Consider the following 12,917-nt stretch of genomic DNA (forward strand, 5'->3'; position numbering starts at 1 on the left):
ATTTAAAAGCTCTATTTTCATGATAAGCAGTGCCTTGCATCTGTTGCACTGCGTTCCAGTTCAATGCATTCATGCTCGTGTTCATATCTAAAGCTTAAATTATTTATAAAGCCCCAGAGCTGTTTTTCACCAGTCTTATTGGTCTGCAGGTTTGACTGACAGGGGGCGGGGAGTTTATCATAGCAGTACTCCAGGAGGCAGTAGTGAGAGTGTCAATGGAGAAGATGGACATGGACAAGGTAATTAATTCATTCATGTTTTAAATGACACACTAAAATTGTATTTAACAGAGCAATATCTCCTTTGTAAGAGGAATGTGTATAGGTAATTGGTCTTAACTTTACTAGTTGCTTTAAAATACTTAAGTAGGTAAAACTTAGGTAAAAGATGAGTTGACAAGTTCAAATACTGTAAAATGCAGTATATCACAACTGATGGGAAGGATATGCAGACTGTAAATTGTGTAATATGGCCTGATTTTCTTTGAATTGAATTGTGCTGTATTGATTTGTTGTTTTTTCTCCAGCAGAGTAAACTCTATTTTTTAATTCCAGGTCAGACCCATAAAGCTCTGAGCTCCACTCCGAGTCATCAGTCATCCTCATTGGGCCTAACCAACAACTGTAGCTCCAGAATGGGACAAGGCCCCGGCCGTAGGCCCAGAGGAGGTAGGCTGGGTCATTAATATGTAAGACCTTATGTAAAAGTCTGCAAGAAAAGTGAGTGTGTTTGGGAAAGCATTGTGACAGTGTGTAAAAAATTTCAGGTCTGTTATTTGATGAAGACTCTTGCCACAATACCTCTGACTCCATGTTTGGTCACCATGGAAACAAGGGAGGTCGCCCAGGATCAGCAGACTTCAGCCACAACACCTCCAGCTCCAATTCACCCGTCAATTGCAGAGGTATGTCTGCTTAAAGCAATATTTAGCAGGATATTTACATAAACGCTTTTCTAAAATTTGCCTCGCTCCTAAGGTGTACACTGTGTCACATACATAACAAAACAAATACTACAAAGATATATTACATCAGAGATTACAAAGAAGTAACTGCTGCACAGTCAGTGTAATCACTCACCTGTACATTCAGTGCTTAGTTTACACAGGTACATACTGAGGAACAAAAGAGCTCTACAGGCTGTTCAGCCTGACCTGTGATTCTCTAATCTTCTGTTTGATGGTGGATGTTCTTCCAGTATAATATGAGAGGGTCTGATGTAATATTACCAGCCAGAGACAACATCCTTTTAGTACACGCACTTGAATAAATAATGCTATTGTTTTTTACGGATACATGTTACTCCCAAGTGACTTGGTTTATATACAGTTCATACAGGTTTCACATACAGTAAAACCATGGTGTAATCAGCTGCTACCCAGATTCAGGTAGTAATAACTAATGTTTCTGTCTGTCCAGACACACTGGATTGTCAGGGTCACTCAGCCAGCCTCTCAAGTGATGATGTCACGGGTCTCAGCCGTTCACAGCAGACTCTGTCACGTAGTTCTACCCTCCCATACGACCATACACCCCAGAGGGCCCAGCCACAGCGTGGAGGTGGAGTCAGGACTAAGACCCGCCCATCGTCACCTGGAAGTGAGATGGTGACGCTGGAACAATTTCTACATGAGAGCAACTTACAGTCACCTCCTATGGTAAGAAGTGTGTGTGTGTGTGTGTGTGTGTGTGTGTGTGTGTGTGTGTGTGTGTGTGTGTGTGTGTGTGTGTGTGTGTGTGTGTGTGTGTGTGTGTGTGTGTGTGTGTGTGTGGTCAGTGGTCACTGGTTTTCTACAGAGGGAGGTGTACAAGAGGGTTTTCACCCCAGCTGGAGCTGATTTCAGACTGGTCACCCACCAGAAACAGCATTAACAAACCAGAAAAGTTACATTTTCATAGAATTGATTACCTCAATCTGCTTTATCTCAGAAATATCTACTGAAATTAGCATGCTATCCAGCTAGCTCTGGCCCATCTTGTCCTGTAACACCACTTTGTGACACTAGATGCTGCGAGTCAGTGTAGTGTCTAGTCTGTTTTGCCTATTCTTGCCTGGCTGTTGCCCAGCTAGTTGTGTCTCTAACTTATTTTATAACTGATGACTGTACATTGAGATTGTGTGGAACCAGTAGATGGAGTGAACACATGTCAATCAGTTTACCATGTTGTAACCACTGTACATTACTGTTAGGAGACTAGGCAGGATTGAGCAGGGTAGGAGGGGGTTGAAGAAGTGAAATGCTGCCGCCTATGGATTTGGAGCAAGTAGCATGATCTTACACATTATACCTCTGATTCTGGAGCACCCAGTGACCGAACCCATTTAAAAGAGCCATTTCGCATAATATAGTAAATAGTCTGGAAGTGGAGTTTGTCTTGTTTGCTTCTGTTGATTATTTTACTTACTGCTCTGAATGTGTCCCTGGTCGAACATTTAGAGTAAATGTGACTTTTGACCTTCAGATTGAGGGAAGCAACTCCAGAAATATTACAATGAATTAAGCCTTTAATTACTTACATTGGAGTCTAAAGCCCCTGAAATCTGCCAGTGTTTGGCTCTGAGCTGCAGCAGAGGATTCATCAAAGAGAAAGATGATTCACCGCACATGAGAACAAAACTGAAAATGATGTTTTCCTTGATTTTCTTTTTCCACTGCAGGTTCATAGCACTGTCAGCAAAACCAATAGCAGTAATGAAAATGACTATAGTAAAATGAAAATTGAAATGGCAGTATTGTACAAATGATGCAGTTAATCTCAAGACAGATGGCAAGAACAGAAAGACAGTGTACCCATTTTTCTTTGAAGCTATGTCTTTCTTGTATCAAATAACAGTATGTTTCTGCAAGTCTGGCAGCAGAGACCTGTCAAGCACAGGTTATTTGACTATTTTCAATTTAGATAATAAAAAAAGAATGTAAAGTTTTGATGTTTATTGAGCTTGAGATTGTGTGGGCTAAAGTAAAAGATCTAATGGAAAACAGGAGGTATGTATTAACTCCATAAACAGTCCTTTAATGCATTTATTTAGAAATAATCCATATCAGTCAAATTTTAATTGTTCTGATATTCATTCTGAGTTAGTTTGTAACCAACATCACACGAACAAAGAATTTATTAAATTAATTAATTTATGAATTAAATTTATGCTGGCCCCTGATCATTATTAATAAATTAAGGTTAATCTGCTCATCATAAGCATTACTACAGACCAGATCACACAGCTTGGCCCACAAAGTGACATTACAGATCATTTCCAGTTGAGCAACAGCCACTCATTTACCAGTCATACTTCTTAACACCTCTAATCTAACTGCTGTGAGGCCACTTCCTGCCTACAAATCAGCTGTCTCATTCCAGCCTGTCATTTTCATATGTTCTGACTGAGCCAGAGTATGAAATCATCATGAGAAAATTACTTGAAGTGAACAACATTTATTGTCTCTTTATTAAGTCCAAACAGATATCATGTTTTACTTTAAACAAAAAAAACATAACACCCATAATAATTGTTATTGATGATCCTGTGAAAGGGAGAGGCCTTCAAACTCACATTTAAAACAACAAACATTCCCATGACAAACACATGAAATACAGGATGATTCAGATAACGATCCTATAGTTAAATCAAAAAGAATTAATGAATGTGATTAACGCTGATTCCCACCCTCACATCAAAGGTTTTTATTTCACAGCAGTTAACCAATGTCAGACATTTTACTGTAGGTTGGACACACATGACTTCATTCTATCAGAAATAATAATCTGAATCACACTTGCTCACAAAGATAGATAGATAGATAGATAGATAGATAGATAGAGTTCAAAATCCAAAGCACAGAACTGATAAGTAAAATAAGAATACACGAGAGACAGGAAGTGACATTTAAGGTTAAGATAGTCCTTTATTAGTCTCACAGTGGGGAAATTAGCACTGCCACAGCAGCAAAGTGGACAATACAAGACAAGAAAAAAATACTTCAAAAGATAAATAATAGATCATGTTACCACAATATGTACAATTTGATGATCAATTTGAATATCAGGTATATTGCACAGATGGTGTGTGTTGATCATTGCACATGGTGAGTAGTAAGTTGTCAGTGGTCTACTGAGTGCAGTGTTTGTTGTACAGTCTGACAGCAGCAGACCGTGGGTGCAGCAGCCTGTCATTGGAGGAGCTGCTCAGTGCTGTCAGAGTGTCCTGCATGGGGTGGGAGGTGTTCTCCAACAGGGATGATAGCTTAGCCACCACTCTCCTGTCACCCACTACCTCCACTGAGTCGAGGAGGGAGCCCAGAACAGAGCTGGACTTCCTGATCAGCCTGTTCAGTCTCTTCCTGTCAGCAGCGGAGATGCTGCTGCTCCAGCAGACCACACTGATGGCTGATGCCACCACGGAGTCATAAATGGTCTGTAGGAGTGCCCCCCCTTCACCCCAAAAGACCTGAGTCTCTGTTGCAGATAGAGCCTGCCTGCCCTTCCTTATAAAGTGCGTTGGTGTAGTGAGTCCAGTGCAGTTTATTGTTCAGGTGAACACACAGGTACTTACGATTTCAATGTCCATTCCCTGGATGTTCACTGGTGTGAGTGGAGAGTGTTTGTGCCTGCAGAAGTCCACCACCAGCTCCTTGGTTTTCCCAGCACCAGTCTGGAGGCGGTTCCACTGGCACCAGTCCACAAAGTCCTGGGTCTGAGTACCCTGTCGTCCCCATCAGTGATGAGGCCAATATAAACTGTATTAAAAGAAAATGACTACATGACATGGAATTAGATACAGCATCACTTGGTGATCAATGGTCACTGCCAAAACCGCAGCTCTACAGACTTATACTCAACTAAGTGAGGTAGAGTCATACTGAGTCACAGAGTTGAATGATCAAGTTACACTACTGGTCAGCCAAATGCCACATGAATGAGTCATGAAGTTACACCATTGGTTGGCCAGCTGAATATTGGAGTTTCCCTATTGGCTGTTGCTCAAAATGAATTGACACGGTTTCTGTTAGGGGGGCATTTATAACCTGCAGTATTGCCAACTTAGCAAATTTGTCTCTAGATTTGATTTGAGATTTGATTAGAGTCACCTGTAACAGCCTGTGAGTGAGAGGCACATCTATAAGAAAGATATTTAGTCTTTTCTAAGTTTCTCTCTGAGTGATCATTTTGCAAGTACATATGGCTGAAATCACACCACAGTCTTTGCCTTTGATTTATGTGTTTGACAATGTTGTGTTCATAAAATCAGGATTTTACCAGCAGCACAGCAGCTTGGAAGTGACTGCTGTTTAACATATAGTCTTTCAGTCTTTGTTTCATTGTCCAACAACAGAAACAGAAAAACATGTAAATGAGAACAGCGTCATTGGCTGAATTAAAATCCTGTATATGTGAGCACAGGGAGTAGGACAGAAGCAAACAGATAAATGGCTGAAACCAGCTGACCTGAAGTTTCCAGTGATTCTGACACAGCAACACTGACCTAACGCAGTCCAGCCATATACTAGTCGAAGGTCAAGGTTGTGGTGACCTCACAAAACACGGTTTTGGCCTTGTGAGTGCAATATCTCTGTAACACCTTGAGGGAATTTCTTCAAATTTAATACAAACATTCACTTGGACTCAAGAACAAACTGATGGTTTGGTGGTCAAAGGTCAAGGTCAAGGTGACCTCACAAAACACCATTACTCAAGACTTCACACAGCAGTTATGACATAATTTCACACAGATGGTTAATATTTGATATGACTCTGGAGAAACAGGGACGTAATCTGAAACTAGTCTGGGTGGTGGAGGCAGACAACCACCAGGCATTAGTTCTAGTTTTCTTTTCACTTCAAAAAAGGGGTGCCCAAACCTTCATATACAGCTTTACTGTGACACACCCAACAAAGTCCATAAAAATAATTTATATAAAATACAGTTTAAGTATTTCATGTAGCTGTGTTTAGCCTTGCTAGCTTTGCACCCACAAAAGTATAGCATTCATCTGTGATAGCATCTTACAATAAGTTGTCATGATCAGTTTCACACACCTGTAAGTGGAACAAAGTGGCATTTTACATCATACCGTAGAGCCATTTGTATGTTTGTACTGTTTATGGTATGTCAGTAGAGAAGTGTAGGAGAGTGGGATGAGCCAGTGGAACATAAGTGTTGTGCCTTTTATATATGGCAGTGACATTCAGCGGTCAAAACCATGAAGAATCAGCATATGCCATTTAAACAAGAGTGGCACACCATTACTCAGTTAAAGATCTCTGTTCTCTCTGGCTAGCTACACCTTAAAAAAAGGAAAATTTTTCCTAATTAATATTTCCAATTATGTCTCTTCAAGGTGTCTACGGGAAGCAGGGAGGACTTGATGACTGATTATTTCACCAGAAGTCCTGCCCCCTCTGCTCCCACCAGCCGAGATCAGGTGACTCCCACCAGCTATGTCACGCCGACCGTACAACCGTCCAACCAGAGGCCAGGCCAGAGCGTGAAGCCTTCACCCCGCCAGCCTGTTGGCCAGTCCCCATCCTCAGGCCAGTCCTTCAACCAGAGAACCAGTCAGTCCCTGAGCCGGGCCTTTAGCCTGGCCTCAGCTGATTTGCTGCGCTCTAGTGGACCAGACAGTTTCCGTGGAATAGAGGGTTCTCCTGGCCAATCAGATGTGGTGGTTCGGCGGCAAGGGGGAGGGGCTAATGGGAGGGAGCGGCCACTCTCTGCTCGTCTGGCTGGTCCGACCAATCAGCTTGGAGATGGCACCTACATAAACTCACCCATTCACCACTCATCCTCTCTCAATCTGCAGACAGAGAGATACGTAGAGCGAGACAGAGAGAGAGGAAGAACTCCTGTCTCTCAGAATGGCCCGTCCTCCACCTCTAACTACCAACATCGTGGAGAGGTTGCCATGGTAACCCCTGTCAGGGCTGTGCCCACCACACGGGTCAGTGAAAGCTCTGACCATGGGGATGTGTTAAGGGAGGGACAGTCAGGTGACTCCTCCCTCTTGAAGAAAGAAAATGAGAGAGCGAGGTGTGACTCTGTGGAACACCCAAAAAGCACGCCAGCTTCCCCCGACCCCAACAACGACCCCCAGACTGTGTGGTATGAGTACGGCTGTGTCTAAAGACAGGAACCTAACAATGAAAAGTACAGTCTGCGGTGGCTGAATGCTGGAGTGTTGTGGTCCAAACCCTCAGACACAAGAAATCAGTTTTTGGACTAAGCTTTTTGTATTGCGGATAAATATTAGAGCTTAGAAGCCCTGGAAGCCTGTGGTCAAGCTTCGTTCTGAATCAGCATCAACCACTGGGAGAGTATTGGCAGAGCACGTTTAAAACATTTCTGTAGAAAGGACTTTAAGGATTTTCTCAAATGAACTTGTAGATGAAGAATCGAACCTGATTCCATACAGCTGCCAATACAACTGCTTCAGTCAGCCTGTCAGGAAGCTTTCTGAGGCTATGGAGCTGCACACGAATGTCACATCACACACCAACTACTGGATCTATGCAGTCAAAGTTTTCCACTCACCATCATCAACCCAAGCTGGCAGATTCAATGTACTGTAGATTGATTTTTTTTTTAAAGACTTTCGACTTGAACACCACACCACTATAGTCTCTGAGAATGCTGGAATTCATCATTAGCCTCTGCTGTTTTTTTTATCACCATGTTTAGTAAACAGCCTCAGCCCATATGATGGGACTTTTTCTGAGGCAACAAAGCCACCAAATTAGCTTTTTTGAAGACAGTGTTGCTATTTCTGACTGTTTGAAAGATGAATTGTGGATGTTTTGACCAGATGATCCAGATGTTAATCAGAGTTTGATTTTAACGCCTACTGAAACGGAGACAGAAGCTGCGATATCTGAAGTCTGATAATCCATAACACTTAAAGCCTAGTTCTGGACCAGAACACAATGAACAGGCTTTGAAACGGTTGGACTGCTGATGACACACTGTCTGGCCCTGCAATTGTTTACCTGGATGCTACCAATTCTGCAGAACTACGTGCCAGCAATTAGCCCTCACCAAGAGTGATCGAACTGAAGATGACCAGAGCAACTGAATGTATTAGATTTCTCTTCCCTTTTTTCTCTGTCCTCATCCTCTCCTCTGCTATCTAGAACAAACCTGGACAAGACGAGAGGGAGGGAGGGAGGGAGATGGAGGGATTCAAGCAAAGAGAGAAGAAGAAAGTGAAGGAGAAGAGGGTGTAGAGGTAGAGAGAGTGAGTTAGAATAACTAGAGAGATGCCGGGATGGAGAGCGTGGTGAACAGGATGAAGGGACAGATATAGACACGGATGGAATGATGGGAGGATGAATAGATAAACAAGACACAGATGGAGGGGCCCCTCCCAGTTAAATTACAGTCTTTCTTTCCTCCCTCTTTAGATTCTGTCCCATCATGCAACACTCTGACACTTTACTGGAAATGTTGCTCTACCCAAGCCAACACTAGTTTCAAAAACACAATCATACACGCTCATGCACACACACACACACACAGACACACACACACACACACACACACACACACACACACACATATATAATGATATATACAGACACAGGCATTGTCCTAAGGGGTTGGCTGTGGCTTTGCTGCCATTGAACTGGATCTAATTCCCATCCACATGCACACACACACACCGCTGGGTAAACCACTGTGTTTTGTTAGGGTGTACTGCTGCACGCTACGTTAGCCAGACAGTTGTAGACACTGCACAACAGAGAGCGAGAGAGATTCAGCCTTCACCCAGAGCCACTGTGATTGGAGTAGTTGGAGCTCATGCAGTGAATTGACTTGGCAGTGGAGTTTTAGGTTTGGCAGACTGTTCTCGCTCTAATCAAACCTACCTATGTAACGAGAACAAAATCATCAAGTGTCTCTGGTGAGTCTCTGACTTCGGTGCACATTAAACTTTAGCACAGCAAAACAACATAGCACAACGGTAGATTTGCTTCTGCCCGCTATATCAGCAAATGATGGAAGGTGTTCAGTCCTCCACACCATCGCATTTAACTGAAATGTGTCATAAGTCACGTCTCTTATGTGTCTGTGTGTCAACAGTGGCACAAATTAGAGATTCTTCACTAAAAGTATTAAGCTGCTCGTTTTTCTTCTTGTCTGAAGCTCAGACATGACTGGAAAGAGTCATGAGTCCCCTGGTGACACATGAATGGTTTTGTGATCAGTGTGGTCACCACTGGTAGAAGACATTTGGGGGAATTTACAAGGTAACACTTTATGGTAAGGGTGCATGAATTCTCATGAATTACCATAACATGTGGTGTATTTTTTAAGGGTTAGATGATGATGAAAGAAAAAGAATCCACTGACCTTTAGTCTGTGTGTGTAAATACACATCTTTCTGTCCTACATTTGAAATGATGACAAACATTCCTAAAAGTACCAGAAAGAGAATGATGATGATGAGGAGGAAGATGTAACACTGGAGTTGTGAAAATGAAGATTTGACCTGAGTCCATCATTAACCTTTCTGCTCACCTTTCTGAGCAAAAAGCACATGTCAATATGCAACGAGTTAAATTATTTTACCTGTAACATTTGTATATGAGGTTAGATTTTATAATCTAGTCAGAAGCTAGAAGACTTGGGATAAACTTTGAAAAAACTTTCTGGAACCTTACCTAGAACATGTTGATACCAAAACTGATCCAGATGAATTCCTTTAAACTGGTAAAACCCTGTGATTCCACTGTAAAATTTTAATAGTTGTAGATTTAAAAAAAAAAAAAAGATTAAAATTTTAGAAATGAGATGAAGTGAAATGATGTGAAACACTGTAGGTTGATGCTGTCAGTAGTTTATTTGTTGACCTGTTTGGTTGGTGTGTGTTGTCTTTGTTGTGTCTGCTCTTAAGGCATCTTTCTGTTATTTCTCTGTGTGTGTGGGTGTGTGTGGGTGTGCACGTCAGTCAGTTTGTTTTCTGATGTCACAGTGGGGGAGAAAGAATTCCCAGAAGCATTTTCTTTTATGACAATACCATCACTTCAACACTTTGTGTGTGTGTCTTGCATTATTACTATGCTACTGGCTTTATGGAAGTTGTGTGAGAGAGAGAGAGAGAGAGAGAGAGAGAGAGAGAGAGAGAGAGAGAGAGAGAGAGAGAGAGAGAGAGAGAGAGAGAGAGAGAGAGAGAGAGAGAGAGAGAGAGAGAGAGAGAGAGAGAGAGAGAGAGAGAGAGAGAATTTACTTCCTGTCTGCCCTTCCTCTGTGTGTGTGTGTGTCTGTCTGCCTTCTTTGCTGCCAGCCTGCCTTATTGTCCCAAAAATGTGGCGTCCTCCTTCACTGAAACCTCTGCCATCTCTCTCTCTGGTTTCCTTGTTGTGCAACTTTTACTGAATTTGAAAAAAAAAAAAAATTCCTGCTAAAAAGCTGCACTTCAACGTCACACGAGAGAAGTGAAAGCAGAAGGTGAAGTGGAGCTGACGTCACTGACATTTCCTGCTCTAACTGGAACAACTGCTACTGTACCTGAGACTGATATTATTATACCCAAGAGCTTTTTTTGTAATAAAGATTTATGAAATTGAACTTCTGATCTTGCTTCACTGTGTCAGTTGATGTTTCTCAGGTGACTTTTGTCTTTTAGGGCATTTGCCTTCTGGACAAGTTGAGAGGTAACCAGTAAAAATAATGTGGAGCTGTAATGAGCAGAACTTACAGTACATGTTTAATTGGAAGTTTTTTTTCTAATTTTAAGGTTCCTATATTTTTATGTGTTTGTGTCTGAAGTTATATTTTTTTATAATTATATTCACTGGTAGAAATGTACATTTATCTGACAGTGGAATTCTGCATGCTGTATGGATAAATTTGCCATTTTTGTCTATGAATCGACACTGAAGAACCCATGATGACAAAGTGAAAAGGTTTTTAGTCATTTTTGCAAATTGAATTGCAAACTGAATTTACATAATTATTGTATTCAGGCCCTTTGCTGTAGCTGTGGTCATGTGCATCCTGTCTGCTTTGGTTGACTATGAGATGTGTCTAGAAACTGAAAATCCAAGTGATTGGACACAGTTTAGAAAGGCACATACCTGTGTGTATGAGGTCCCACAATTCTCAGTTCATGTCAGGACAAAAACCAAGCCACAAAGCCCAAGGAACTCTCTATAGACCTATGCAATTAAGTTGTGGTTTTAGAGCAAGTGTATAAACCTAATTCTAAAGTGCTGGGTGTTTTCAGGAGCACAGTGGCCTCAATTGTGAAATAGAAGAAGTTGGGAACCACCAGGATTCTTCCTTTGAATTTAAATTCAGATTGAGTAACCGGGGCTAGAGAGCTTTCAAAGAACCTAACAGCTGCTCTATCAGAGCTTAAGAAGTTCTCTGTAGAGGACCGGCTGGAAGGATGACCCTCTCAGCAGCACTTCATCAGTCGTGGTGGAGCAACTAGATGGAAGCCACGTTGAGTAAAAGGCACATGACGCATGATTATTTGCTGGTCTAATAAGACGAAAACTGAACTGAACTCTTTGGGCAGAACTCCAAGCGCTACAGTATGTCTGGTGAAGACTACAGTATATGTGATGAAGATTGCTTCTCAGCAGCAGGGACAATCGGGACAACCAACTGACCTGGCAAAATGCTATTAGTACTTTTAAAGTGAACCTATTCTGTCATTTACAAATGACGCTTTGTCATTATGAAGTTGTGCAGAACTCTGTGGTGAAATAAAGAGTTTCTCATTTCTTCATTTCTCCAAAGGCAAGATGAGCATTAGCTACAAGCTCCCAGGCTGCTACAGATGGTGGCCCAGCAATGCTGGCATACACTTATTTATATTCACTGATGTCAGTGAATATGAAGAAAATTAATATGAGTTTCCAAAAATGCCCAATCAAATCACTGAACATGGTATGAGCCTGTGCTGTAGTTCTGGAGACTGGAGCACTGATGAGCTATGGACACACGCTCTGGCTGCATTCAGACTCAGTAGCTGGAGGCTCAAACTCAGTCTCAGGCTTTTTTTTTGAAATGCATGTGTGCGTGACTTGGATTGGGTTTGTTTGGCTACTGTGTGACATGCAGGAGAGAAACTCCTTTTGAAGTGGTAACAGCTGTGTCATTTGTGTGTAATAATATGGATCTTTTTTATTTGTATGTTAGTTCTTTAACTGTGCCAGGGTGCAGCAATGGAGCCCATCTGGGAACTTGACTTCAATTTAACCTTGATGACTCAAACTCTGACTTGGACCAAGGTAATAAGGACTTGACTCGGACTTGACTCAGACTGTGCTTTGGTAAACTGGACTTGAACTTTGACTCTAACATTGGGGAATCAAGACTCCACTTAGACTCAAGGTTTCATAACTCGACCACAACACTGGTATAAGTTATCACTACCCTGGAATTGCCATAACAGCATCAGGAAGTTTCAACATGGCAGTGAATGCATTAAGGAGAAAAGCTCTAAGAGCTCTTAATGCAATTAAAAGAAAATTTCAGAACTTACAAATTCCAATTAAAATCTCACTTAATATGTGAGAGTGTTATCCTGCCTACTGTGCAGTGAAATACGGGACCCTTTCACTCATCTGTTGGGATTAACACCCAGGTAGAATTAAGAATTAGGCAGATACCCCCTGATAATTAACATTCAAAAGAGAGCACTCACATTTTTAAAGTACCATTAACCCAGCCTTCACAGACACCCTCCATTCCAACGTCCTCCACACCCCAGACCTGAGCCTGGAGACCCATATGCCTGCTGAAGCTAAGACTAACTGCCCTCTCTCAAACACGCTGATCAGTTTCACAACAAAGCTGCTTTCCTGACACCAATCGCAGCAAACCAAATAATAACACTAGATTAGAATGATTAGAATGTTATCAGCATGTTATGTCCCTGAACAGAGATTATGAATCAACCAAATATCTTTCAG

The 12,917-nt window shown here is 41.8% G+C and overlaps 1 protein-coding gene across 5 annotated transcripts in view; it reads left to right on the forward strand.

Moving 5' to 3' along the window:
- Positions 1–10,560, forward strand: part of ccdc88c (coiled-coil domain containing 88C) — a 47,673-nt gene extending 37,113 nt beyond the window's left edge. The window contains exons 27-32 of one of the 5 annotated variants that reach the window (XR_011686879.1): positions 150–239; positions 555–668; positions 767–904; positions 1,419–1,657; positions 6,338–10,070; positions 10,125–10,560. Coding sequence is in view for 1 of the 5 variants with exons in the window: in XM_071471108.1 (XP_071327209.1) it covers positions 150–239; positions 555–668; positions 767–904; positions 1,419–1,657; positions 6,338–7,120 (1,364 nt within the window). In the remaining 4 variants the exon portion in view is untranslated. Of the gene's footprint in view, positions 1–149; positions 240–554; positions 669–766; positions 905–1,418; positions 1,658–6,337 lie in introns of those variants that run through there. The other 4 variants (XR_011686877.1, XR_011686878.1, XM_071471108.1 and 1 more) reach the window with 4 other exon arrangements.
- Positions 10,561–12,917: the final 2,357 nt, after the last annotated feature.

This window comes from Trachinotus anak, unplaced genomic scaffold, assembly GCF_046630095.1.
Source record: "Trachinotus anak isolate AG129_WGS33_773 ecotype Australia unplaced genomic scaffold, CSIRO_AGI_Tana_v1 ptg000033l, whole genome shotgun sequence".
Taxonomy (NCBI): Eukaryota; Metazoa; Chordata; class Actinopteri; order Carangiformes; family Carangidae; genus Trachinotus; species Trachinotus anak.